Below are 23,904 nucleotides of genomic sequence, written 5' to 3'. Positions count from 1 at the left end.
AGAATTAAAAAAAATCCACAATATTACTTAGGTTGGGTTGCACCAGAGGGCAGAGGCGTGGTTAAAGTTAAAGTTATGGTTATAGTTAAGGCTAAATTTAACTTTAACCTTAACCTTGACCGGATGAACCTTAACGATGAACGTGGGCGGGGGGACATTGCTGGTAAAGGAGAACTGTCAAAAATTGCGTTTTTACAAAAACATGATGACAGCGTTAGTTCCTTTTTTCGCCACGTGCATTTAAAACCTTGTCGAGCTCTATGGTTATGGTTAAATATGGCGTCTTGATAGGGTCCATTTTTAACTATAACCAAAGATTTGATATTTTGAATTGTAGTTAAAGTTACAGTTATAGTCTACTAATAATAAAAACTAAGGAAAAGTAACCCGTCAAAAAACATGCTCCACAATACTTGTCAAAAAAGTGTACACATTTCAATACATTTGCAATATTTAGGTGACCTTGAGCGGTACTAGGCTGACGTTACATGACAGATCAAAAGGAACCAAATTTAAAACGGTAATAGTATGGGAGTTACGATTCCTTAGTTTTTATTATTCGTAGGTTATAGTTAAAGATAGTTGGTGCAACCCAACCTTAATAGTTTTTCTTTCTCTCACAGAGAGAAACTGGGAAAAATAGATCGTTACATAACCATGTTACAGAATTGTAATGCTAGGGAAACCGATTAAAACATACAAAATAGAGGCAAACAAACATGTTTTATTAAAAATTATTATCATAACAATATCTTAGTCTTTCTCTTAAAAATGCAGTATAAAAAGAAATAAAATATATTGAGTTTCCAAAGCACACCGTCGCCTCGTCGTACCTGTACCCATGGGCGTACCGAGGGGGGGGGGGGGGGGGGGCAGGGGGGGGCAGCTGCCCCCCCCTGGATCATGTTGACGTCCCTACTAAGTACTTTTATCTATAAAAATTAAAAATTAAGAAAACTAATTTTTGCCATTTGTAATGAAAAATCTGATTTGCCCCCCCCCTGGCCCAGAACCTGGGTAATTTGCCCCCCCCTGGCACCAGAACCTGGGTAATTTGCCCCCCCCCCCTGGCCCAGAATCTGGGTACGCCCATGCCTGTACCGTCGCAAATTCGGCATACCATTTTGTATTCACATCGCCAGTCTGGTTTAAAGTTCATAAATTAAAATAATATTATATTATTCTGCTCTCGCTTCGTATTTGTGAAAGAGAAGGCAATACATTTTGACAAATGATTTCTAGCAATATGTCTGATGTTGTATACTTAATAAAGAATTTGAATAACTTAAAACATTAAAACAGTGAAGGGAGTATACGATTCAAGGCAGTAAAACACAGTAGAACTGAAAACAATAATTCTCCTTTTCGGAAGGAAGCGGTTAAATTAAAATAAAAAGTGGCCAAAATGCATGAAATAAATTTAACCGCTTCTTTCCGAAATTGCGTCGCTGATGCGTAGAGTCGCGTATTGTCGCGTATTGTGGTCTCTTCTTTATAAAACTCACTTATTTGTGAAACATTACGGGTACTGACAATATTGAAAGTTGAAATGTTAATTTAAAAGCATTAGTAACAATATTTTGTAACACGTAATATATTAAAACACTATGATAGAAACATATTTTGGTAGTTTTTAACGTCATGAAAACTTTACTTTTTAATTTTGTTCAATACAAGACAGCTATTTTTTCACACTGAAAAAATATTTTTATATTACAATTTTTTCAACTACATTAAAAGTTTTAACATTGAGCGTACAATAATATAGATTTCTTATGTTTATATTTTCTAGTAAATAAGGCTCCGGAGATTAAGTATAGTAATTACAATCTCCTTTTTTCGAAGCCGGTTAAAAATACAACTCCATGATAAGAAAATCCGAATGCTTTTATTTACAATGATCCTCTAATTATATTATTAGATCGCAGATATAATAATTATTATTACCGATATTTTTTAACAGTTTGACATCGATTCATACTGAGTTTATACAATAAAGAGATGTAAGTCTGGAGGATATGAGAAGCAAATCTCAAAAGGATTAGAAGTTTTCATATCAGGGGTCGTCCTCATATTACGTAACGTAATTATTTTTTTTCTTTCAGCTTTTTTACTTTCTTTCATCAAGAACGTAAATCTGCTTCAGTGGAAACGCAGATTTAGTGTCTAAACACACTAGGCCGAAGTTACGTGGCGTAAATAGGGATGATGACAAGGTCAAAGATTAGCGAATTTTGTAAATAAAATTAAGAAATCACGGTAAAAAATAAGTGTTCCCAAAATTTCAGCTTGATAGCATTTGCATTTTTTTTTGTTATGCGCCTTCAAAGTTGGATATTCAAGTCGAATTTTTTTCAATTAAATTTCTTAATATTTGTATACAATTCGATAACTTATGCAATTAAAAGCAACTTCTGTTATTAAACCACTTCCATAAACGCAATATTTAATATACCTGACGACCTCTGTGGCTCAGTGGTGAGCGCGTCGGTAGCTCAAGCCGGGGGTCGCGGGTTCGAATCCCGCCGACGGAACAAAAAGTTTTCAGTGTTCCCGGGTCTGGATGTGTATTAAATATATGTATGATATAATAAAAATCTTAAATATATGTATAGTATAAAGTATTAAATATATTTCCGTTGTCTGGTACCTGTAACACAAGTCCTTTAGGTACTTAGCACGGGGCCAGACTGACGTGGTGTGAAGCGTCCATAGATATTATTATTATTATTATTATTACCTGTCGAACAAAGTTGTCTCCCGATGCGTACAAAATACGAAAGACTGACGTCATACTTTCGTAGCACTTTAAATAAATAAAAAAAATATATGTATGGAGCGTTTCGGGCAGGTCTTTTTTATGAGATATTTGAATTGTCATATCTTGGTGAATTCTTAAGCTATCAGAGTCATTCTTTCAACGATGTTTCTATTTTTTAAGTGTATTTCAATTACCGATAGGAAAAAAAAAGTCATCATGCCTATTCCGCATGATTCTGCCTGCAATGTATTTTAAATTACTGATGACACACTATTCCGTCGCGTGCCGTCCGTATTTTGTATGCGTGACGTTGCGGTCGTAATCATGCGGTATTTACGCCACGTAATTTCGGCCTAGTGTGTTTAGGCACTTTCAAGGCTGTTATTATCGATATATAACGATATAATATTATATGGTCAAAAATATTAAGACCCGGTAGACCCCTTATTAAAAATATGCATTTTTTTAAATGAGAAGTAATTTATTGTGATCATAACTTAAGCTGCGCTAACTCCTGCAGCAGTGCCGGCTCGCTGTCGATCTTGGCAAGCTGGTTCAACTCCAGCTGCTTGCCAGCTGCCTTCTGCTGCTTAAGCTTCTCAATGTCGCTTAGTTTCTGAAACAAAATAATGTATTAATTTATTTTTAACAAGATGTGTGTCACGCTCAATTTTAAGATCGTCACCGAAACTTAAAGTAATTGTTCAGACTTCAGACTATTCTAATCGGGAAAATATTACGAATCTATATTGACACTGCATTTATTAAAATCGCGTTCAGTGCGTGCGGCGCGTACGTTGCTGAAAAATGTGCGATCACCTTAAGTTACTCACTTAACTAAAGTGGGTTAAAAAACATCCTCCTTTTTGGAAGTCTGTTAAAAATAGCTTACATCGACTGCTAAAACAATTTGCCAAGGGCCAATAAGAATACTTAATAAAGTTTCCTTAAATAGAAATTAACAAAGTTATTTAAAGGGCGGCACCCACTCGATACTCAGAATTACAAAGAAAACTTTCCCAACCATCTGTCGTTTGAAGTTCAAAGACTAAGACCCAGTTTCATCAAGCAATGTTAAATAAATAATGGTTTGTTAAATCAGTTAACGGCCTATTAGAGCTATCGAGCGTTCCACCATGCCCTAATGTCATGTTAAATCACCTAACACGGTGTTAAATTTAATTCCTGCTATGGAGGTCCGTTAAATATTTAACAGGCTGTTATATGAGTCAAAATAACAACTTTCAAAGACAATAATATGCAATATCAATAAAAGAATCTGTTTTGACTTTTGAATCTTTCCACCATGTTTCCGCTACGTCCTTATTATTAATTATTTTCATAGTTATGAATAAGTAATTATTTATTTTCACTTTGTCAAAAATTCAGCCTTCGGATTTGCCTTGACATTGCAAATATACTAACTTGTATCAAAATTACCAAACCGAAATAAGTAAATAAAAGTTTGTATTATGATTCTTGTTTTCAGCTTTGACAGATAATAATTATTAACCTGGTAAATTAAGAAGAACTATTATAGCGTAACAAATGTATGCGATCAGTGATATTTTAATTTGGTCGCATTATCTACTATTATACTACTATAGAAGAAAGTGACACATTGCAGCAAACATGTCGTATTAATCTTGTACATTGCAATTTCATCGCCTTTTAACAAGAATGAACGAATTGATAGTTGTTCACTTAACATTGCATTTACTAATCCGCTGTTAAATATTTACTGTGGGACATAAGTATTTTAACAGTCTGTTTAATTTTCCAAGGTCCGTTAAGTAATGCCTTGTTAGGATTTAACAAACAGAGGTCTTAGACCCAATATTTACTGTGGGACATAAGTATTTTAACAGTCTTTGGTGAAATTGGGTCTTAGACCCAATTTCACCAACCTCTGTTTGTTAAATCCTAACAAGGCATTACTTAACGGACCTTGAAAAATTAAACAGACTGTTAAAATACTTATGTCCCACAGTAAATATTGTTAAGTGTTAATGTTAAGTGAACAACGAGTGAATAACATTCAATTCGTTCGTTCTTGTTATAAGGCGACGAAATTTCAATGTACAAGTTTAATACGACATGTTGGCTGCAATGTGTCATTTTCACCTTATTCGTATAATACGTCATCTGGTAGATAATGCGACCAAATTAAATCGCATACATTTGTTACACTACAATAGTTCTTTTTAATTTACCAGGTTAATAATTATGATCTGTCAAAGCTGAAAACATGAATCACGATACAAACTTTTATTTACTTATTTCGGTTTGGTAATTTTGATACAAGTCAGTGTATTTACAATGTCAAGGAAAATCCGAGGGCTGAATTTTTGACAAAATGAAAATAAATAATTATGCATAACATGAAAAATAATAAATAATATGTAAGGATGTGGCGAAACATGGCGGAAACACTCAAAAGACAAAACAGATTCTTTTATTGATATTGGATATTGTCTTTGAAAGTTGTTGTTTTGACTATTATAACGGCCTGTTATATATTTAATGGACCTCCCCAGCAGGAATTAAAATTTAACACCGTGTTAGGCGATTTGACATGACATTAGCGTATGGTGGAACGCTCGATAGCTCTAACAGGCCGTTAACTGATTAACGGCCGTTCCCAATATTTGATCTATCTCTGGTTTTGCCCTACTAGAGATAGGAATAGCTCACAATAGACATAAAATATATGTCTCTAATGTCTAATGTGAGCTATTCCTATCTCTAGTAGGGCAAAACCACAGATAGATCAAATATTGGGAACGGCAGTTAACAAGCCATTATTTATTTAACATTGCTTGATGAAACTGGGTCTAAATGTCAACAATGTTATACCGATTGTGTGGGAGTCATAAAGTTAATATACCTAGCGGAATAGAGCAACAATCTCGAGCTGTCAAACGTAACCGAAATTGGTTTTCATCTGTGTGAAAAATATGTGTACGTATACACTTACACAAGCATGATTGAACATGAATTCTATGAGATTAAATTGTCAACGTGCCGATAAGTGCCGACTGGATGTCAAACAGATGAAAAAATTTGTTCTGCTGTCATGTATCACACGTCTCTTTTTTCACGACCAATTAACAACGATGTTGAATAGATAAACTTAAAATAATTAATGTCAAAAATAGACAAGAGTATTTCCGGACCTATACGACCTGCAAACCTTCAAGAAGAGAGTGTATTCCCTCTTAAAAGGCCGGCAACGCACCTGCAGCTCTTCTGATGTTGCGAGTGTCCATGGGCGATGGTAGTTTCTTTCCATCAGGTGACCCGTTTGCTCGTTTGCCCCCTTATTTATAAAAAAAACTTTATCTTCAGTAACTGGACATAAGTTTTGTACCTTATTAAGGTTCTTAATCTTCTTATCCTTCTCCGGGTCTCCGGTAGACACGAAGGGCTGCTTGTTGGTGGCGGGCGCCGGCGCGGGGGCGGCGGGGGACTCGTCCGCGCGCTCCTCCGCCTTACGCGCCTTGCGAGCCTCGCGTTTCTCCTTCTGCTTGATAGCTTGTTTGGAGGGCGCCACTGAAAATTATCATCAGTATTAGGTATCGCATTATTGGTTTTAATAAAAAGTGTAAAAAATAAATAAAATAAAAATTGATTTATTTCTGAATAATTAGTAGTATTACTGAGTTAAATACTTTCAGAACGTCGCTGCTACTGGTGCCTACCACCGGTTCTGGAACTAACCCTTGGACCTCCCACGGTCTATACGTCACACATAACTTACATTACCTATTAACAAACAGTACCTACCAATAATTAATAACATGTCAACTTCTAAGCGCGATCTATTGATAACGGCCAGTCTGATTAGATCTACCAATGACAGTGGCGCGATCACTCCTAATCCTACCAAAGATACCCAATATCGCATTGCGCACTCCTCTTTCAAATCACCTAACGATCTTAAAGTTGCGTGTGGCCTGGCCGTGGGAGCTAAGGCCCAATTTTACCAATGTCTGTTAGTGTTAATGGCTTGTTAAAATGTCATGTCCTATCTCTTTCATTCATATAAAAGAGAGAGGTAAGATGATCCTAATTTGAGCATTAACTTATCAGACGTCCCTGAAATTGGGACTAAAGCCATCAACTTACCATCCCCGCTCTGCCCCGGTCTATGCGGCTTCTCGTGCTCGTGTAACGTGAAAGTGGACGGCTTATTCCTGGCGCCGGGCGGTCTGTACGCGCCCACCGGCTTCGGCGTGGCGTCCTCTATGCCCTTTGGCGCGGTTTTTGACAGCTCGCTCTTCGGGTAAGTCCCCGGCTGCCAACTAATTGACAGCAAGTTTTCTTTTTCGCCGCACACGCGTTTGTGCATGAGCGCACCAGTGTAGTGCCAGATTTTGTAGCTGAAATAGAAAAAAATAGTTCAACAGGTTGTTTATGTTACATTATACATAACATTACATACTTGTGAGGTAAAATTAATAACTATTATATTAATTACATAATCGCATTTTACGCTAAACGAGTCAAGAATTCTCATTCAGTGTAGAAGGCGACTGTTTTCAATTAGTTTTATCGTCATCTAAGGGGTAAAATATTGTCATTGTCTATGGTACCGCTTAGAATAATGTCATTACATTTTTCACAAAAACGCAGATGATACAAGAAAAAAAGTATTTAAGAGTATCTTACCCATTCCCAACAGTGAGTCGTGGATAAGTAGTAGCGGTAATAAACACCTCCCCCCGCGGGTCCCACTGCAGGCTCGTGGTGTCCGGCGCCGAACACTTCCCCAGCTGCTTGTACCCGCGCATGTCCCACACAGATATGTGTCCGGTAGCTATGTTGCCGAACCCACCGAGCAGGACAAGTGAGGGGGTGTTAAGGAAATGTTGGTATTGACAGGTTAATCATAGACAAATATGATTAGTTTGCGGCTGGGTAGTTTTTTTTTTTATATTTACTATATTTTACTAATTTGAAATACGCATACAAGTGCAACAGAACTGAGGTCCGGTATGTTGCCGAACCCACCGAGCAGGACAAGTGATGGGGTGAAATGTTGGTATTGACAGGTTAATCATAGACAAATATGATTAGTTTACGGCTGGCTAGTTTTTTTTATATTTACTTTTTATATTTACTTTGCATGCATTCGATAACCTTACGAATATAATATTATAGCGTTAAATGTTACTGGTAAGAGCTGCTACGCAGTTGTGTTGACTCTGCTTGTCTTTCTGTCTCTTCATTCACAAAACAAAATACATCTTTCAATCAACATTTCATTATTGAGTTCTATGTAGCTCTTTATTCTTTATTGTGTCTTATTGAAAAGGATATTATTCCCCTCCGGCGGGAAGTATATCGCGTTCCAGGCGCCGGTTCCAAACTCGAAGAGCGGGTCGCACTTGGCGTTGAAGAGCGTGGCCTTGGCGGGCGCGTTGCCGTACACGGCCACCCACTCGTTCCAGTTGCCAGGGTTCCACGCGATGGCGTGGATTGGGCCTTCTTTACCTGGAATACACAAAATTGAAGTAAAATGGGGTACCTAAATAATATTACTCCTACACCGATTTCGGTGACAGTGGTCGGTTTCATTGAAATACGCAGGAGTAATTTTATAGTGCCCAAGTGTGTGCGCAGTACACGATAAGAGCACTCTCTACTCCTTTACTCTCATAGCACAGGGACGATGAGATCAGGGACGAGAGATCAGGCGCAGGTCCGTCTTTATACACGCCTATTCAACGCATGGATCATCTTACTTGTCAGACAATCAGGTGATCAGCCTGCATTGTCCTAACCAAACTTGAAATGACATTATTCAATGTTATTTCAAGTTTGGTTAATTACGTAAGGTAAGGTAATTACTTAATTACGTAGGTCTGCCATACACCATCCCATCTACAGCACTGACCATGACTGACTAATGCTGGGTCCGCAGTGCTGTGTTTTCGGGTTTTCTAAAGGTGCCGATACACGTGACAATTTGTCGTTTCGATCGATCGTCAAGAAAATCGTCCAATCGATCTTTTGAACGTAAAATCGTTTGCGATATTGCTACACACGTACAATTTGTTCGATTTTAACATTAAGGAGATGAATCGTTACGATAATTGTCCCATGTATGGCCACCTTGTAGGGTGAGGGTGGAGATAGGGGTGTGGCCTAACAGTTTTGTTAGCAAAAATATAAAAAGATGTTTGCCAAGACAAATGGCTAACATCCCCGCATTCGCCTGGGGGAGAGGAATTTTTGTTTGCGCTCATTGCAGCAAGACTGCAAGACATTCTTTCAAGCAAGGAATGAAACAAAAACACGAACAAAACAGAATGCCGTGGGAGAGCCATGCTTCAGCACGAATGGACCGGCTCAATCGGAGAAATACCACGTTCTCACAGAACACTGGCGTGAAACAGTTCGCCGAGTGAGTGAGTTTACCGGAGGCCCAATCCCCTACCCTATTCCCTCTTAAAAGGCCGCAACGCACCTGCAGCTCTTCTGATGCTGCGAGTGTCCATGGGCGACGGAAGTTGCTTTCCATCAGGTGACCCGTTCGGCCTGTTATCAAAACATGTTTTGCTAATATTATATCTTGTTAGGAAATTGGCACTGCGGACCCGGCTTAAAGACTCAACTAATATGCAATAGCACTGCTGTATCGTAAAGTGTGTCTTTCAATCAAGTATACAGATGTTTTAACTAGGTTGTAAGCACTTCTTTAAAAATTATTTTACTCACTAAATGCCACATTTCCAGCATTGCCTTTTACATCTCCATAAGATAGTGATTGTTTTCCATAGTATGATCCACCAGTTTTGTCTACCTGCAAATGTATAATGTTACTTAATTAAACTTTCATTATTAAACATAAATAAAAAAAAAAACGATGGCCCAGCGTGTGGAGGACGTAGTGGCGTAGAATGGCCGATGGCGCTAGCGGTGGCCGTGGAATGGCGGCGGTGTCGGTTTTTCGACCGCACATCAAAGGATGATGGCTCAGCGATGGCGGTACGCCTCTACACGTTGGCGATACGACAGCCGGTGCCTGACCGCGGTCGAGTGAGGACGTCGTAATTCGTATTACAATTTACGAATTTCATTCGAAATGACGAGTAAATGATAAAAGAATATATGATAAAGCGGAAAGTTTGTATGGATGTTTGTTACTTTTGTTACTCTTTTACTCAAAACTACTGAACGGATTTTAATGAAACTTTACAATAATTATTATAGCTTTTACATTATATATGTACATAACTCCGGACTCTTTAAAGATACAATTTTGGGAGTTTCAGTGTTGTTTTAAGAACGGAAAGCATATTATGCTATTATTACATTCATCATTGTCATCATCATCACTACCATAAACCATTATTTTAATTTTAGTCCCGAAATAATTATTCGTGGAATTCAAGAGAAGGTTCATATTAGGAGGGAGGTGATACGAAGTTCACCGGGTCATCTGGTGAAGTCATATATTCTACGTTTTGCATTGCCGCAATGGCTAATGCTTACACGTCCATCTTGAACGACGTTTAGATCACAACTGAACACAGCCATTATATAGAGGGGTTGCGACCATTGCATAGCCATCGCATGCGCCATTCAATCGCCCAGCGCTGGCCCATCTTGAAGAGGGGCCATTAAATATTAACAATAAAAACTGACAGAAGAAAAGATAGCCATGACTTTTAGTTGATATAATATAAAAACATTGTTTACTTACGTCTGATTGTGTCATGGTGAACAAATTTGTGCCTCGTCTGTTCCAGTAGAATGTCGCCTTGTCTGCTTGAAACGATGAGCGGCTTACTAGAGCCTGGTTCACATCAAAGTCGGGGAACTTAAACACGCGCCAAAACGACGGCTGTCCAGACTTACCTAAAAACAAAAGGAATTTTATGAACAAAATGCAATCTAATGAGATTTGTATTAAACTTGTAGCAAGTACTGGCATTACAACAAACTTTTGACAATGTGATTGCGTCTAAGCTTGTAGCAAGTACTGGCATTACAACAAACTTTTGAAAATGTGATTGCATCTATCTTTTTTTATTATGAAAAAATACCTTAATCGTAACCACCTACATTTGTGATAATTTGATTTGAATTAAGGTATGAATGTTTCTGAATATATAAACTACTCATAAAAATATTATGAAACTTTACTAACCAAGGGTGAAAATAGAGAAATAATATGCTGGAGTCACACTCGGAGACATGCTAAAAGAATGCAACTTTTCAGCTTGTATTGTGTGTGTATATCTATCCAATTTCACATCCTCGTAGATCAGTACTCTGTTGTTCATTTGTATGGCAAATATTTTCTCATCAGCTGACCATTTTGGTTCCCTGTTAATTAATAAATAATTGTAAGTGTCAAATTCACTAAGACTAGTTTAAGATATTAAAGTTAGACTAGTTTAAGATATTAAAGAAAGAAAAGGCATAATATGATTTTAAAAAACAATTAAATTTAACAGGAGAAAAGTTGTTCTAAATTTTGTTATAAAATTTAGTCATGGAAAGTACCTACCATCCAAATTGATTTTTCTGTACAAATGATCCAACATTTTCCCCAGTTGCAGATTTTATAACATGCAGATTTGGTTTTCCCTTTAAAAAAATGTGTATTATAGTATTATTCATTATGCATCTTGCTCTTGAATTGAATAAATCTTTTGAAGTCATTAATATTAATCCTCTAATATTCATACATCTCCTAAATTAATTTTACCTGGGGATTTTCTTTTGTCATGGCATACATTTCCCAAACTTGCAGATATGTATCTAGTGGTGAGAAGAACATATCCTTGATGTTTCCCTCGATGCATGCAGTAACTGTCCAGTCCGCACATTTTATTACTTCCAACCTTAAACACCAGTAACATGTAAATAAGATCTCCAAGTAAACTTTGAAATAGATAATCTGTATCCTTCAATGTTACGTTTATGAATAAAAAAAATATTATTTAAGTATTGTACTTTTTATCTGTCCGGTATGCCAAGTAGTTTCCCTTTGGGCTAAAAACAAGACTTCTAATATTAGGTGTACTTTCATCTCTGACTGTTACTTCTTGATAAGGTTCTTGAAAATTAACTCTAAATATATTCTTGTTTGTTAGACCTGTAATAAAAAGTAAATTATAAGATAATCATAGCTTCAAATCGGTGCGGTTATAGCATATTGGACGTTCATTGATTAATCTTTAACGAGTTGTTCTCACCGACAATAGAGGGTTTGGTAGCCATGCTTTACTTTTTTGATTGATTATTATAATATTTTATCAATTTATATGCATAATGTCCATAACTATAAATTAAAAGTTTAAGGTTAAAAATTTAGAGAATCCCATTGATCTTTCACTCACGTAATGACAATCTGTCATTATGACATTGACAAATGATGTGTGACTTCTTTTTTCTTAGTACCTATAGCACTTGGGCTATACATAACCATGGCCAGTGACAAGTATTAATGGCGGGAAAACAATATTCTAATGTACAATTTTCGGCATCGTTTCTCTTTATTGTTCAAAAGCAGGGCTTCAAATACCGGTATTTTTTCATAACGTTACTGCTTCAAGGGCATAGATAACGTTATGAAAATTTACCCGATACTAGAAATAACGGTAAAAATTGGAATTAATACCGGTAAATTTTATAACGGTAAATAGGATTTATAACGGTAAATATATGTTCTTTGATAACGTTACCTTTTGTAAAATAAGTAATTAGTTTAATCAGTCAGTTCAGCATGGGCGTACCGAGGGGGGGGGGGGCAGCCTGGATCATGTTGACGTCCCTACCAGGTATATTATCTAGTCCTTTCATCTATAAAAATTTAAAATAAAGAAACTAATTTTTGCCATTTGTTTGCAATACAATATTTTTACAACTAAAAATTATTAATTTTTATTCTTTATAAACACTTAGCTTTTAAAAAAATCTGAATTTTTGGCTGGGGGCCGGGGCAGGGTGGTCCGACAGGATACAGAAACATCCGAAGTTTAAATTAAGAGCATAAACTACGTATGACTACGGCTGCGTTCCAGATGACGTTAATTTTGACCAAAACGCTCAAAACGTCCCCTTCTGCCGTTCCCTTTGGCGACCGGGGTTGTTTTGATCGCGGCTATGACGTCACTCATGACGTCATCATTTTCGCTCAAAACGACCCTCGACGAAGATGGGTCAAAGTGGGCGTTCTAGTTTTTTTTTTTAATTTTAACGTAACTATATCGCTAAAGCCATGTTCGGAAAGTTTTCAGGAGAGAGTAGAGACAAAAAAACTTTATGTTATTTCATTACAAATAATATTTATATTACTTAAATAAATTAAATAACATTTAATGAAATATTTTTATTGGAAAATAAATGGTTTTAAATGAAAGGTCAAATGATTTCTTATAAAATATTATAATAATTAATACTAATTTTCATCTCTCCTATAGTTGTTGATTTATTCGTACTTGACTAAACATTATGCGGTATTGTTACCTAATGTTTATATGTATATTGTGACAATTATAGTCAATATTCAAAGTATGTGGATTTGTTATTAAAATATGATTCAATGTGAAAACTCAAATATAATAAAAGTTTAACTATATTAAAATATGATTACTTAAGTAAAAAAATGTAATACTAAAAACCAAACAAATATAATATTATGTATTTTATTTGTAAAATAAATGTAACTATAAACAATAAAATTACTTTTAGTTACGACTTGAAGAAAAGGATCATAATATCCAAGTTCGGTTCATTGTACCTATGTATAAAAAAAATTATAGTTCTTTTTTTAAACTTTTCTCAAAACGCTCAAAACGATTCATAATCCGTTCCACTTGGGTTTGTATCGCTGACGCTCACATGCTAATGGAACGGGAAAAACTACGGTCTTGAGCGTGAGCGTTTCTAACGTCATCTGGAACGCGGGGTACGTATTGCATTTGCACTAGAACTTTGCAATATGTAGTTTATAATATTCTTAATTTAAACTTCGGATGTTTCCATATCCTGCTGGCCCACCCTGCCTCGGGGCAGTTCAGATGCCGAAAACGCTAAAAATCAGAGAATAATGATTTTTCGATTTTTGATCAAAATCTTAATGCGGTTCACAGACTACATCTATTTATTTTACCAAGTTTGAGTTTATTCTGAATCTTAATATCCTCTCGCCAGCGCTTGTACGGCTTACCGGACGACTATCAAGTAGCAAGTAGCTTTGGACATTGATTAAAAAAAATGACAATGACAAATGACATTTGAAATTTGGTGAGTTTTTGGGAGAATGTGAAAGAGTGATGTTGTGTTTTTATATTATTTTCCTAAAATTGTGTTATCTGGGTTTTTAATGTGTAATATTGGTAGGATGTTAACCATTAAATATTCGTTATCGTGCACAAGTGTGGGAAAGTGATGTAGTAACCAGAAACGTGCTCTTTTGTGTTCCCTCCAAAACTCCATCAAAAGTTTCAGTAAAGCGTCCTACCACTTTACTGAATCGACCGACTTGACTTCTTGACTGTATTGACTTTATACTTAGACTTTGACTAGACTTTGGACCTGACTGACCTGACCATTCCCGCCATAATATTATACTCGACACTGGCCATGGTTATAGCCGAAGTGCCATTATATGAAAAAAAAAATTGAAATTTGACACTTGACAGCATCACAGCACACTCGACTCTCGAGTCTCGAGTTCGATCTTCCATTTCTAAAGAAGAAGAAGAAGAGTTCGATCTTTGCATTTTGTGTTCAAAATATTTTGTTTTTTAAATTTTAGGAAATCCTACTGAATATTGTAGAAAATATTATGCGGAGTTTTCATTGAAATATTTCAATGTTTACAAATAGAGCACAACTTAAAAGGCGTACACCTGATAATGGAGTAGATCGTGAAAACTACTTGTCCTTATTAGTAGACGAGTATATCAATACAAACTTCTTCGGTATGATTCTTAAAGCATATCGTTACAACACATTGTATTTTTATAATAGATCATAAACGGTTCTCATGAACAGCACTTACTTGTAAAATGCTGGCACAAGCTATTTGTTACTCTTTTTTTGTGTTGTATGCATGCTAAGTATTTTATGATTTTTAATGGTCTTTTCAGATAACAAGTGTCAAGTACTTGCAAATTTAGCCAATTTTGCATATGATCCCATCAACTATGGTTACATCCGAGATGTCGGGGTGCTGGATATATTCATGTTTGTATTGAAAAACGAAAGTAACGAAAAGCTTTTGCATTTTGCCACTGCTGGAATCTGCAATTTGTGTAACGGTAATTGATATTTTTGTTTCAAGCAAATAGCACCAGAGAAATAATAAATAAATTATAAAGCTGTTTCTACGATCAGTTTTTAACCCATCAATCCCCAAGCGGTACTTGGCTGTCGCATTACAATTGAAGATCCATTGTGTCTGCGATTCCCATGGTCGAGGTTTTAACCTACTCAATATATTTGAATGCAGTTTTTGCAGCATCAGGCAATAATAAAAAAAAAAATTAATTATGTTTTATTTCATTTCCAGATCCTGCCAACATTGATTATATTCTGCAACATCAAATTTTAAAACCACTTGCTCTGCTACTAAAATCCAGTAACAGTGACATTGTGGCTGACACTATAACTATATTTATTTATTTAAACAACAGCCATGCTAAAGGAAGCATAAGCTTAGCGGAGGTTATAACTGAAGTCAAATCTTTGGCTACATCTGATAATAAAACAATAGGAAACTTGGCCAAAATATTCCTAGAAGAGACAAAATAAATTAGAAGCACCAAAATGAGTTTAAATAAAATGCTGTCTAGTAGATTTCCATTCTTAGCAGTGAACAATAGAAATTACAAGAAAATTTGTAAGATTCATACAACTTCATTTAACTCGAGTTCCTTCAAAGCTGGTGATAAGATAAGAATCCAAAAGACTTTGTCCCAGAAAGATTTGGATACATTTTCAAATCTTACTAGTGATCACAATAGTCTACATAAAAACAACGGCAACAAAAGGCCCATTGTACATGGAGCATTCCTAAACGGCCTAGTTGCAGGTCTCATCGGCACGCACTTGCCCGGTCCGGGCACTGTCGTGTTGTCACAGACTATGAAATTCCCCAACAAGTGTTTTGTTGGTGAGAAATTAACGATAAGTGTTGAATTGGTGGATGTGAGAAAAATATTACGAGTGAAGTTCTTCTGTATAGTGGAAGAAGAGAAGAAGGTTGTGTTTGAAGGTGAAGCAAAGCTCATGTTGGCTAAAGATTAAGAATAATTAATAATTAACATTAGTTAAACCATAGTAAAAGGAGGGGATGTAAGTTATCTTCGGCACCGCACGCGGCTTGTATGTGTGCGCCATAGTATCAATGCGTCGCCACATACGGCACACAACAAAATCTCTGCAGTACCAGCCTAGTAAAACTGGCCGAGATTTTGTTGTGTGCCGTACGTGGCGACGCATTGATGCTATGGCGCACACATACAAGCCGCGCGCGGTGCCGAAGATAACTTACTTCCCCTCCTTTTACTATGGTTAAAACATTGCGAGGCCCCCGGGCGATTGCTCTATTCGTCACCCCCTAGGTCCGCCACTGATGTCACATACCTCTTATGGTGTATTAATAAAAATCAACATTGTGCAGATGTAGTGAAACTATGAGTAAACACAATGATTCTTGAAAGACATTTCTGTATGGTTTTAGTGTATAGAACATACCAGTGTATCTGTGCCAATGTTATAATGTTATTTAAATTTGTACTAATATACTTAATGAAATATGCCTCATAAATAGTATGTTTTACAAATAACTATTTTGTATTGTCAAAAACTATCTGTCCACATTGTACAATATTACAAGACTGAATAAATATATAGAAAAAAAGTAAATCAATGTCAGAAGTTGCATTTAAATAAACATTTTTTAAATCAAACATTGATATTACGTGAAAATGCAGTTACAAACCTTTCTGTGCATGTTAATTTTAATGCTATTCAAGTTTTTTTATCTTGAACTAAGGAAACATGCTCATTTAGTAATTAATATATTGTGAATTGTCTAACAACTTACATAGCTTGCCCATAATAGTGTTAGTTTATACCAGCGGTCGGCAACCTTTTAGCAGGCAAGAGCCACAATGTGGCAAAACAAATTAAAGGCGGGCCGCAGGCCTTATACTCGTATTAACCCTAGAAGCCCAATATACCTACACATGAGGGGAAATAAGTTTCTATTATAAAATGACACAAACAGCTACGTTAGGTATAATATACAAAACATTCACGGGCCGCCCGCCGCAAGTAAAACGTTCGCGGGCCGCATGTTGCCTACCGATGGTTTATACTATTGATATAACTATAAGGGCCTGTTTCACCACTTTCTGATAAAGTGTCGATTCATAGGCTATTTACAACTTTTTTGACAGATTCTCCATACTTCATCTGTCAAGTTACGTGGTGGATAGCCTTATCAGGAAGTGGTGAAACAGACCCTTAGTCTTATGTCTTTATAATTAGTTTTATATTTGTGATCAACATTATAAAATTAAATATTATATTAGCTTATATGAAATAAGCTAAAAAGCTTGGTAATATGGCCTTTTCATCACCTGATGTTTTGAAATAAAATTGTATTCTAATGAAAGTTTAGATATTAAGAATTATACTAAGAAGGTTTAGGGTCACAGCACACATAATCAATTCTAAAACGGATCGGCACCGTATCGTCTCGAGCCGTTAATATTGTTTGTATGAAACTCCCTACTACAAGTTACAACGCACACCAAACGGAATCGTAACGTAATCGCCTCGCCTCGGAACAGGCTCCGAACCGGGATGCGACGCGTGGTCAACTAGCAATCCCCGCGCTTATGGCTCGTCGTCCCCGCGCATACGGCTCGTCATCCCCGCGCTTACGTCCCTCCGTCCACCCTTGCTTCAAACTGATCTGGGGCCAGTGGTCGGCGAGCCGTAAGCGCGGCTTCGCCAAGCCGTAGCTAAGTTGACGTACAGCCGACAGGAGCCACTATATATTTTGTAATAGGTACGCTTTGGTTACGTGCATACGTTAGATTGACGCCGTTGCCGTATCGTCTTTCGCTTTGCCGTCAACGCGTTGACGGCAAAGCGAAAGGCGATACGATGCGATACGGTGACGATCCCTTTCCGAGTTGATATGTGTGCTGTGAGTTGTGACCCTTAGGCTAAGAGAACAAAAATGTAATTTATTATAGGCTATCTCTACTAGTAATAAGTACCTAATAACTATTGAGTAAAAATAAATACTTACCTAAGTAGGTGTAAAACTAGTTCAACAGTCAGTATTAATTAAACTGTTTGTGGTGTTATGTTTCTTTAAGAACACTTTGTTATTTTACTCAGAAACAAGCTGTAAGCAGCTAAGCAATTTGTTTTTTTTGTGATTTTTTTGTTTTTATTTCATCTAAAGCATTTGGATTTATAATAAACGAAGGAAAGCAGTGTCATAAGGAACTGTTTTTAATACTTTATTACAAAACCTTTATTTAAATATAAAAAGGGGCGCTGAAGACAAACAAAAGGGGCGCCAATTTTTGCAGCACTACCAGCACCTTGGGCGCCGAATGAATCTCGCCCAGAGCGCTGGTAGTGCTAAAACCGGCCCTGGTAGCGTGCCTTGGTGGGGCCCCGTATAATTGATAAGGCAGATACGGCGGTACCTACGCCACTGGACTTAATAGTTGAGTATAACCTAGAGGCTAGAGCACATAAACATACCTTACGGAATTGCTGAATTGGCATAACGTTAAAATTAGGAACTTATGAAACTTAGGTAAGTATATTATATGAAATTAAGAAATTATTAAACAAAATCTTTGAAACTGTACTCAACTCAAATTTCAAATAAGTTTCCATCTCAACTACCTATGCACCGAATAGTCCCGATTCCATTAGTGATCAGAGAATTCCGAGATGTGATTTATCAAGTGAAGATTTTTGATAAAATCTAATCAAGATTTGAGTCTAGCGTAACATTTAAAAGCACGTCTGGCGATTATGAGCATCCGAGAATGCACGTATTGTTGTCGACTAAGCGATTTTGTGCGTCGAGTCGATAATCTCTAAGATTGATAGCGATATTTAAATAGATCTTCTGCCGCCTATTTAGTATTCGTCTGTGAAATACCGGCTGTGTTAGTAGGTTTAAGTAATTAGTGTTACTGGTTAATGCCTAAGTGCTAAGTAAGTATGAATATTTGCTAATTAATTTACGGTAGTGCTTCCATACCGGAATTTGTTTGCTAATGTAGAAAGTGTTAAGTCCCTAATTTTTTGTTCCTAACTGTCGGTATTTCTAGTCTTTCGTATTTCTACTTTACTCTCATGTAGTCATAATATAAGACTCGCTTCAGGGTCAGTGCCGTTTTTATATTTTTTATGAGTGTAGAGTGTAGACCACTTTATTTCCGCCGCTTTCTGTCACAGAATATAATATAATAGTACTCCGTACTTCTGTACGAAATTGGCCGCCGCGCCCCCCTAGGCAGCGTGCCCATGCCGCCCCCATAGATAATACAATAGAACGCCTAGCTCTAGACTGCAGCCTATACGATATATTTATAAATCCAGGGCTGGTTCAGGTAACCTGCAGGTATATTGCGGGTGGAATATCTACCAAGTTGGGTTTCTACGAGCCTGACGAACTTTTTGACACGAGCCCCATACATTATCTGTCAAACTCTTAATTAAATTGAAGATTAATCATAATTAAATGTCTCACCTTCAATTTAATGAAGAGTTTGACAGATAATGTATGGGGTTCATGTCAAAATTTTTAGAGGAACATCAGAGTAGGTGGTGTCTAATGAATATTTTTCTTGATAAGAAACCATGGCAGTGGCGAAGCATCTGGCCCTCTTGTGCCTCCTCCTGGCGGTCGGTATTGAGGCGCGGCGTAAGCTGAAGAGACACAGCGACGACAGCGCAGACAGTGCCGTCAGCCTGAGATCCGATGAGGACTTCGATGAAGATTACGGGGAGGTATGTAGAAGAAAGATTTTTATCATACTAATAGGTATACATTATACAATGTCATATAAAATACGAGTACGAAATTTATGATGGGCTATGGCGGTTGTCCTCAGATGTTCGTTTCCTTTTGAATACTGCTGTATTCAAAAGGAAACGAACATATTCTGTCTCATCTCTCTCATACTGTCTATGTAAGAAAATCTGCTAACCTGCAACTACCTTTTCGAAAAAATTTGCCCAAGCATGACAGGGTATCAAAGTAATAAATAGGAGAGTGTTCTAACAAAGATTATCTAGGTACTCAAGTTCCCAAATTCATATTCCAGTTGGAGCCGTGTCAGTGTGGAGTGTTCATGTCGATGCAAGTGGGGATCAAGGAAGGCCGCCGTCGGCCGCGCGGTCCACCGACTGGGGAGCCCGTCGTCACGTACGACACCGACAGCCCCAGCCTGCCCTGCGGCTCTGGAGGCTTCAAGCACTGCATCAGCAAGTGTCTGGATGTGGTAAGTTATATCTCAATTCAATTCAATTATTACAATTATACGTACTTTTAAACTCCCTCAGAGGACAGGCGTCGCCTATTTTAGGGCGGTCCCCTAAAATAGGCGACGCCTGTCCTCTGAGGGAGTTTAAAAGTACGTATTATTATTTATTTGTAAAAAAGTTTGAAAATTTTGTTATACAGTTCAATAAACTATTTGTATTATATCTAAGTGTAGTACCATCGAATGCATTGATTCATAGGCGGACGGTGGACCTACGTCTTTGGGGTTTGACGCTACGCGACCAAATAGTAAGTCTGTCATCTGCCTATGAATCAACTTCTATAGCGCCTGCAGATATTTATTAGCGTAGTTGCATCGGTTGCTCTTAAAAAAGCTTAGGCGTTGCGTCAAAATTACTAATTTGCTACTTTGCTACTCATAACCTTTGTTTTAGCTTCGTGCTCATAACTCAATCCAAAAATATTGCTGCGGATACGGAAGTATCTGCGATCAGTTTTTAAGATGACCTCAAGTCATAAAATATTAAAAATATTTGTAATTTGTTATAGTCGATACGGGTATGAACTAGGAAGATTAATTGTAAGACTATTTGCGTGAGTATGGACAGCCAAGATCGTAACTACTAAAATTGAAGACTGTTACTACTAAAATTGTGTAATACTTTTTCTTCTGAAATCACTAAAAACGCGTTATATTTTATTTTTTACATTCCAGATCCTCAAGTACCTTCCCCGCGCCGGGCCAGTGATCTGCGGCGCGGTGGAGCGTGACGTGGACCGTGAGAAGGCGTTCCTCTTCATCCGCAACTGCGGCGGCGCCTGGACGCCCACCAACTTCTCCGCCGGCAAGGAGTTCTGTTGCAAGGACGGCCAACATGAAAAATGCTAAACGTCAAACGCGATTGTCTATGCCCGCTCTCGGAATTAACTTTTCCCGCGTAATTATGGTTTCGATTGGCAATTTAATCTCAAATCATCACATATCTTAGTTTAGATATAGGGTATGTCTTAGTTATTAGTTTACTTGTACCTAATGTCGAAATTATTCTACTTACTTTCGTTAAGCAAAGTAAATGTAGAATAACTCTAGTTTAGTCTAAATCTATCCTGATAGTACGTAAGTAGTTAAGTAATTAAACAGCAAGTATCTAAAGATATATTAGTGATTACTTCGAAATAGTGATGTAATAAAAGTGCTGATATCTTCCTACTTTCCATATTTTTCTCAAATACCCACATTTTTTAATTTTATTCAAGGTGAAACTAAATGTTGCATACAGTTCCACAACTGTACTATTTTAATGGGCATACTTGGGCATTATACAAAGCACAAATTAGGAAATTAACAACATGTCAAAACGCAATGAACAGAAGTATGATAGGAAAAAAGCTCCCAGATAAGATTAGAATAGAAACTATAAGAAGTAAAACAAAAACTAGAGACGTAATAGTTACCATCAAAAAACTAAAATGGAAATGGGCAGGACACATAGTACCTACGTGGCAAAGATAAGTGGAGTAAATCAATACTCTCTTGGTTCTTGGGCCACTTCAAAAGGAAACGTGGACGTCCCCCCAGACGATGGGTAGACGACATAAAGAAGATTGCAGGTCCCACATGGACTAGAATAGCAAAAGATAGATATACCTGGAATATGTTGGACGAGGCCTATGCCGTGCAGCAAACAGATAATAAGAAATAGAAATATATTATAGGATATAAAAAATAAATTTGAAATAAAGATCATATTTTAGAGTTAAGCATCAAAATTATCATATAAGTTTGTTATCTGAATAAAGGCTATTATTATTATTACTATTTTAATGCAACATTTACTCAGCTTCGTTTTTATTTGGTCATGGGACTATTTTGTACTTACTGCATTCAAACAAAAGCATCTACTTATTTATCTCGGAGTATGACCCTTATGCCCTTCACATAAAGGTGGAGGAAACTCCAGCGCAAGTCCTGCACAAGTCCTTATCCGTCGTCCCCGTTCTGTTATGGTGTCAATGGAGCTGGCTTATCAAGGAGCGGCGCGGGGGGAGGCGCGGGGGAGGGGGGAGTGACCCGGATCGCGCGGGGTGAACAACCCCGGCACGTGCTACTTTCTAAAAAGAAACGCCTGCGCATCCTTGCGTGGATGGATCTCTGATGATGTCTTTTTATAGATCCTTGCTCGAGTAATTGGGTTAAAAAAATACGCGTGCTGTATCCGCGTACGCTCATGGCATGCGAGAATTAGTGATACTAAGTTAGATTTGATATTATGTACCTTTCCAGAAAGATTGTATAACAGACGATTAAGTAAATTAAGAAATTTAAAAAAACCCCCGCCAAACAACTTTAAAAAGTAATGAAATAACATATGCATAGTTCATCATCATCAGCAGGCTGATGATGATGAACTATAGCTAAGAACACTATCAATGAAGTCAGCTTTCAAACAAAAAAAAACTAGATCAAAATCGGTCCACCCGTTTGGATGCTACGATGCTACAGACAGACAGACAGACAGACAGACAGACAGACAGACAGACAGACAGACCGACAGCCAGACACGTCAAACTTATAACACCCCTCTTTTTTGTCGGGGGTTAAAAAGAATATGAATGAATAGGAGCCTAGGAGGGTATGAGGTAGGCGTGTTTCTATCGTAAAATTTTGTCGCGAATAATAAAATCGTTTAAACTATAGGGGTGTCCACAAATTACGTGAGGTATTTAAGGGCGGGGGGGGGGGGGATCAAGTCAGATCTCATCTAATCTTACGTAATACGTTGGAGAGTGGGGCAAATCTCACGTATTTTTTTTTTACATGGTTGCAAAAAAAGTTTATACTGTTTTGGTCCATTTCATCCAGATTGCGTATGCTTAAGATTTAATCGTAAGCGTTATCATAATACGATTAGGATCATTCACTAATTCGTTCGAAAAAAAAAATCATTCATACATCTACTGACTATCAAACAATTCATTATCCAACGCTTTACATACGAGTAAGAAACCCACATTTTGAAAAATCTCACGTGAGATTGGGGGGGTGGAGGAGAGGGTTGAATAAAATCTCACAAAATCTCGCCAGAAGGGGAGGAAAATCTCACTCAGAAAAAAAAAACACCTCGCGTAAATTATGGACACCCCCTAATCTGAAAAATAAACAATAAAAATATAATTTTAGTAATCTACCTACTTCATGTTGATAATAATTCTCGTGTGAAATGATACAACACGTGAAACTTGAAAGTAATAATATGTTGGTCCGCCGCGCAGTGGAGTTGTAAATAACCGAATAAAAGCCGTAAGCTGACATGTTCAGTTATGTTGAGCAAATCTCTCTTATCACCATCCACCACCATTAGGACGTTCAACATTATTTTACCCCTAACAGCGCCTTTATGATAACGATATAGAGATGTAGAGATCACTCTTATAGAATCTTCGTGATGTATCTGAAAGAACACTTATGTACCCATAGACATAATATATACAGGTTTATATATGTACCCATAGACATAATATATACATGTACCACCTAGATAAGGATTCTCATAAATTATTCAAGTTCATTTCGATAATTTCGATGGCAAAAACGTGTGTAATCCAAAATGTTCTTTGAGACTGG

The 23,904-nt window shown here is 37.1% G+C and overlaps 4 protein-coding genes and 1 long non-coding RNA gene across 8 annotated transcripts; 3 read left to right on the top strand and 2 right to left on the bottom strand.

The window, feature by feature from the left end:
• Positions 1-704: 704 nt before the first annotated feature.
• LOC121729465 lies at positions 705-2,190 on the bottom strand. The gene is made up of 2 exons (XR_006035975.1): positions 1,102-2,190; positions 705-833 (listed from the first exon to the last, which is right to left on the bottom strand). It is a non-coding gene; the product is annotated as an uncharacterized LOC121729465 (long non-coding RNA).
• Positions 2,191-3,229: 1,039 nt separating this feature from the next.
• On the bottom strand, positions 3,230-12,102 carry LOC121729710 (eukaryotic translation initiation factor 2A). 2 transcript variants are annotated; one of them, XM_042118310.1, is made up of 12 exons: positions 11,974-12,102; positions 11,732-11,873; positions 11,484-11,619; positions 11,283-11,362; positions 10,920-11,098; positions 10,473-10,627; positions 9,485-9,569; positions 8,084-8,257; positions 7,433-7,610; positions 6,890-7,143; positions 6,132-6,313; positions 3,230-3,377 (listed from the first exon to the last, which is right to left on the bottom strand). In XM_042118310.1, the coding sequence occupies exons 1-12, from the start codon at positions 11,996-11,998 to the stop codon at positions 3,252-3,254; spliced, it is 1,716 nt and encodes a 571-aa protein (XP_041974244.1). In that variant the 5' UTR covers positions 11,999-12,102; the 3' UTR covers positions 3,230-3,251. The 2 variants fall into 2 exon arrangements, with proteins under 2 accessions (XP_041974244.1, XP_041974245.1); XM_042118311.1 differs by having other exon boundaries at positions 10,473-10,632; positions 10,925-11,098.
• Positions 12,103-14,529: 2,427 nt separating this feature from the next.
• Positions 14,530-15,540, top strand: LOC121729624 (armadillo repeat-containing protein 7-like). The gene is made up of 3 exons (XM_042118194.1): positions 14,530-14,706; positions 14,875-15,045; positions 15,297-15,540. The coding sequence occupies exons 1-3, from the start codon at positions 14,598-14,600 to the stop codon at positions 15,536-15,538; spliced, it is 522 nt and encodes a 173-aa protein (XP_041974128.1). The 5' UTR covers positions 14,530-14,597; the 3' UTR covers positions 15,539-15,540.
• Positions 15,541-15,553: 13 nt separating this feature from the next.
• On the top strand, positions 15,554-16,067 carry LOC121729626 (hydroxyacyl-thioester dehydratase type 2, mitochondrial-like). Its single transcript, XM_042118198.1, has one exon. It carries the CDS (start codon positions 15,554-15,556, stop codon positions 16,031-16,033), a length of 480 nt encoding a protein of 159 aa, XP_041974132.1. The 3' UTR covers positions 16,034-16,067.
• Positions 16,068-18,896: 2,829 nt separating this feature from the next.
• On the top strand, positions 18,897-21,218 carry LOC121729625 (follicle cell protein 3C-1). Of its 3 annotated transcripts, none has more exons than XM_042118196.1 (4): positions 18,897-18,985; positions 19,629-19,783; positions 20,101-20,277; positions 20,995-21,218. In XM_042118196.1, exons 2-4 carry the CDS (start codon positions 19,634-19,636, stop codon positions 21,166-21,168), a joined length of 501 nt encoding a protein of 166 aa, XP_041974130.1. In that variant the 5' UTR covers positions 18,897-18,985; positions 19,629-19,633; the 3' UTR covers positions 21,169-21,218. The 3 variants fall into 3 exon arrangements, with proteins under 3 accessions (XP_041974130.1, XP_041974131.1, XP_041974129.1); XM_042118197.1 differs by having other exon boundaries at positions 18,898-18,985; positions 19,624-19,783; XM_042118195.1 differs by having other exon boundaries at positions 18,898-18,989.
• Positions 21,219-23,904: the final 2,686 nt, after the last annotated feature.

The sequence above is a fragment of the Aricia agestis genome, chromosome 8 (genome assembly GCF_905147365.1).
Source record: "Aricia agestis chromosome 8, ilAriAges1.1, whole genome shotgun sequence".
Classification (NCBI taxonomy): domain Eukaryota; kingdom Metazoa; phylum Arthropoda; class Insecta; order Lepidoptera; family Lycaenidae; genus Aricia; species Aricia agestis.
This window is presented reverse-complemented; position numbering and strand designations above follow the sequence as displayed.

What these genes read in the sequence shown, in the direction of transcription:
- LOC121729710 (XM_042118310.1), bottom strand. Translation starts at nt 11,998, where the DNA reads ATGGCTACCAAACCCTCTATTGTCG. An exon ending in GCATACCGGACAGATAAAAA is followed by an intron (nt 11,620 to 11,731) that starts GTACAATACTTA and finishes CTGGTGTTTAAG; the next exon opens with GTTGGAAGTAATAAAATGTG. An exon ending in TGCTGGAAATGTGGCATTTA is followed by an intron (nt 8,258 to 9,484) that starts GTGAGTAAAATA and finishes TGTGTATTCCAG; the next exon opens with GTAAAGAAGGCCCAATCCAC.
- LOC121729624 (XM_042118194.1), top strand. Translation starts at nt 14,598, where the DNA reads ATGTTTACAAATAGAGCACAACTTAAAAGGCGTACACCTGATAATGGA. An exon ending in TATCAATACAAACTTCTTCG is followed by an intron (nt 14,707 to 14,874) that starts GTATGATTCTTA and finishes TGGTCTTTTCAG; the next exon opens with ATAACAAGTGTCAAGTACTT. An exon ending in AATCTGCAATTTGTGTAACG is followed by an intron (nt 15,046 to 15,296) that starts GTAATTGATATT and finishes TTTCATTTCCAG; the next exon opens with ATCCTGCCAACATTGATTAT.
- LOC121729626 (XM_042118198.1), top strand. Translation starts at nt 15,554, where the DNA reads ATGAGTTTAAATAAAATGCTGTCTAGTAGATTTCCATTCTTAGCAGTG.
- LOC121729625 (XM_042118196.1), top strand. Translation starts at nt 19,634, where the DNA reads ATGGCAGTGGCGAAGCATCTGGCCCTCTTGTGCCTCCTCCTGGCGGTC. An exon ending in TCGATGAAGATTACGGGGAG is followed by an intron (nt 19,784 to 20,100) that starts GTATGTAGAAGA and finishes TTCATATTCCAG; the next exon opens with TTGGAGCCGTGTCAGTGTGG. An exon ending in TCAGCAAGTGTCTGGATGTG is followed by an intron (nt 20,278 to 20,994) that starts GTAAGTTATATC and finishes TTTACATTCCAG; the next exon opens with ATCCTCAAGTACCTTCCCCG.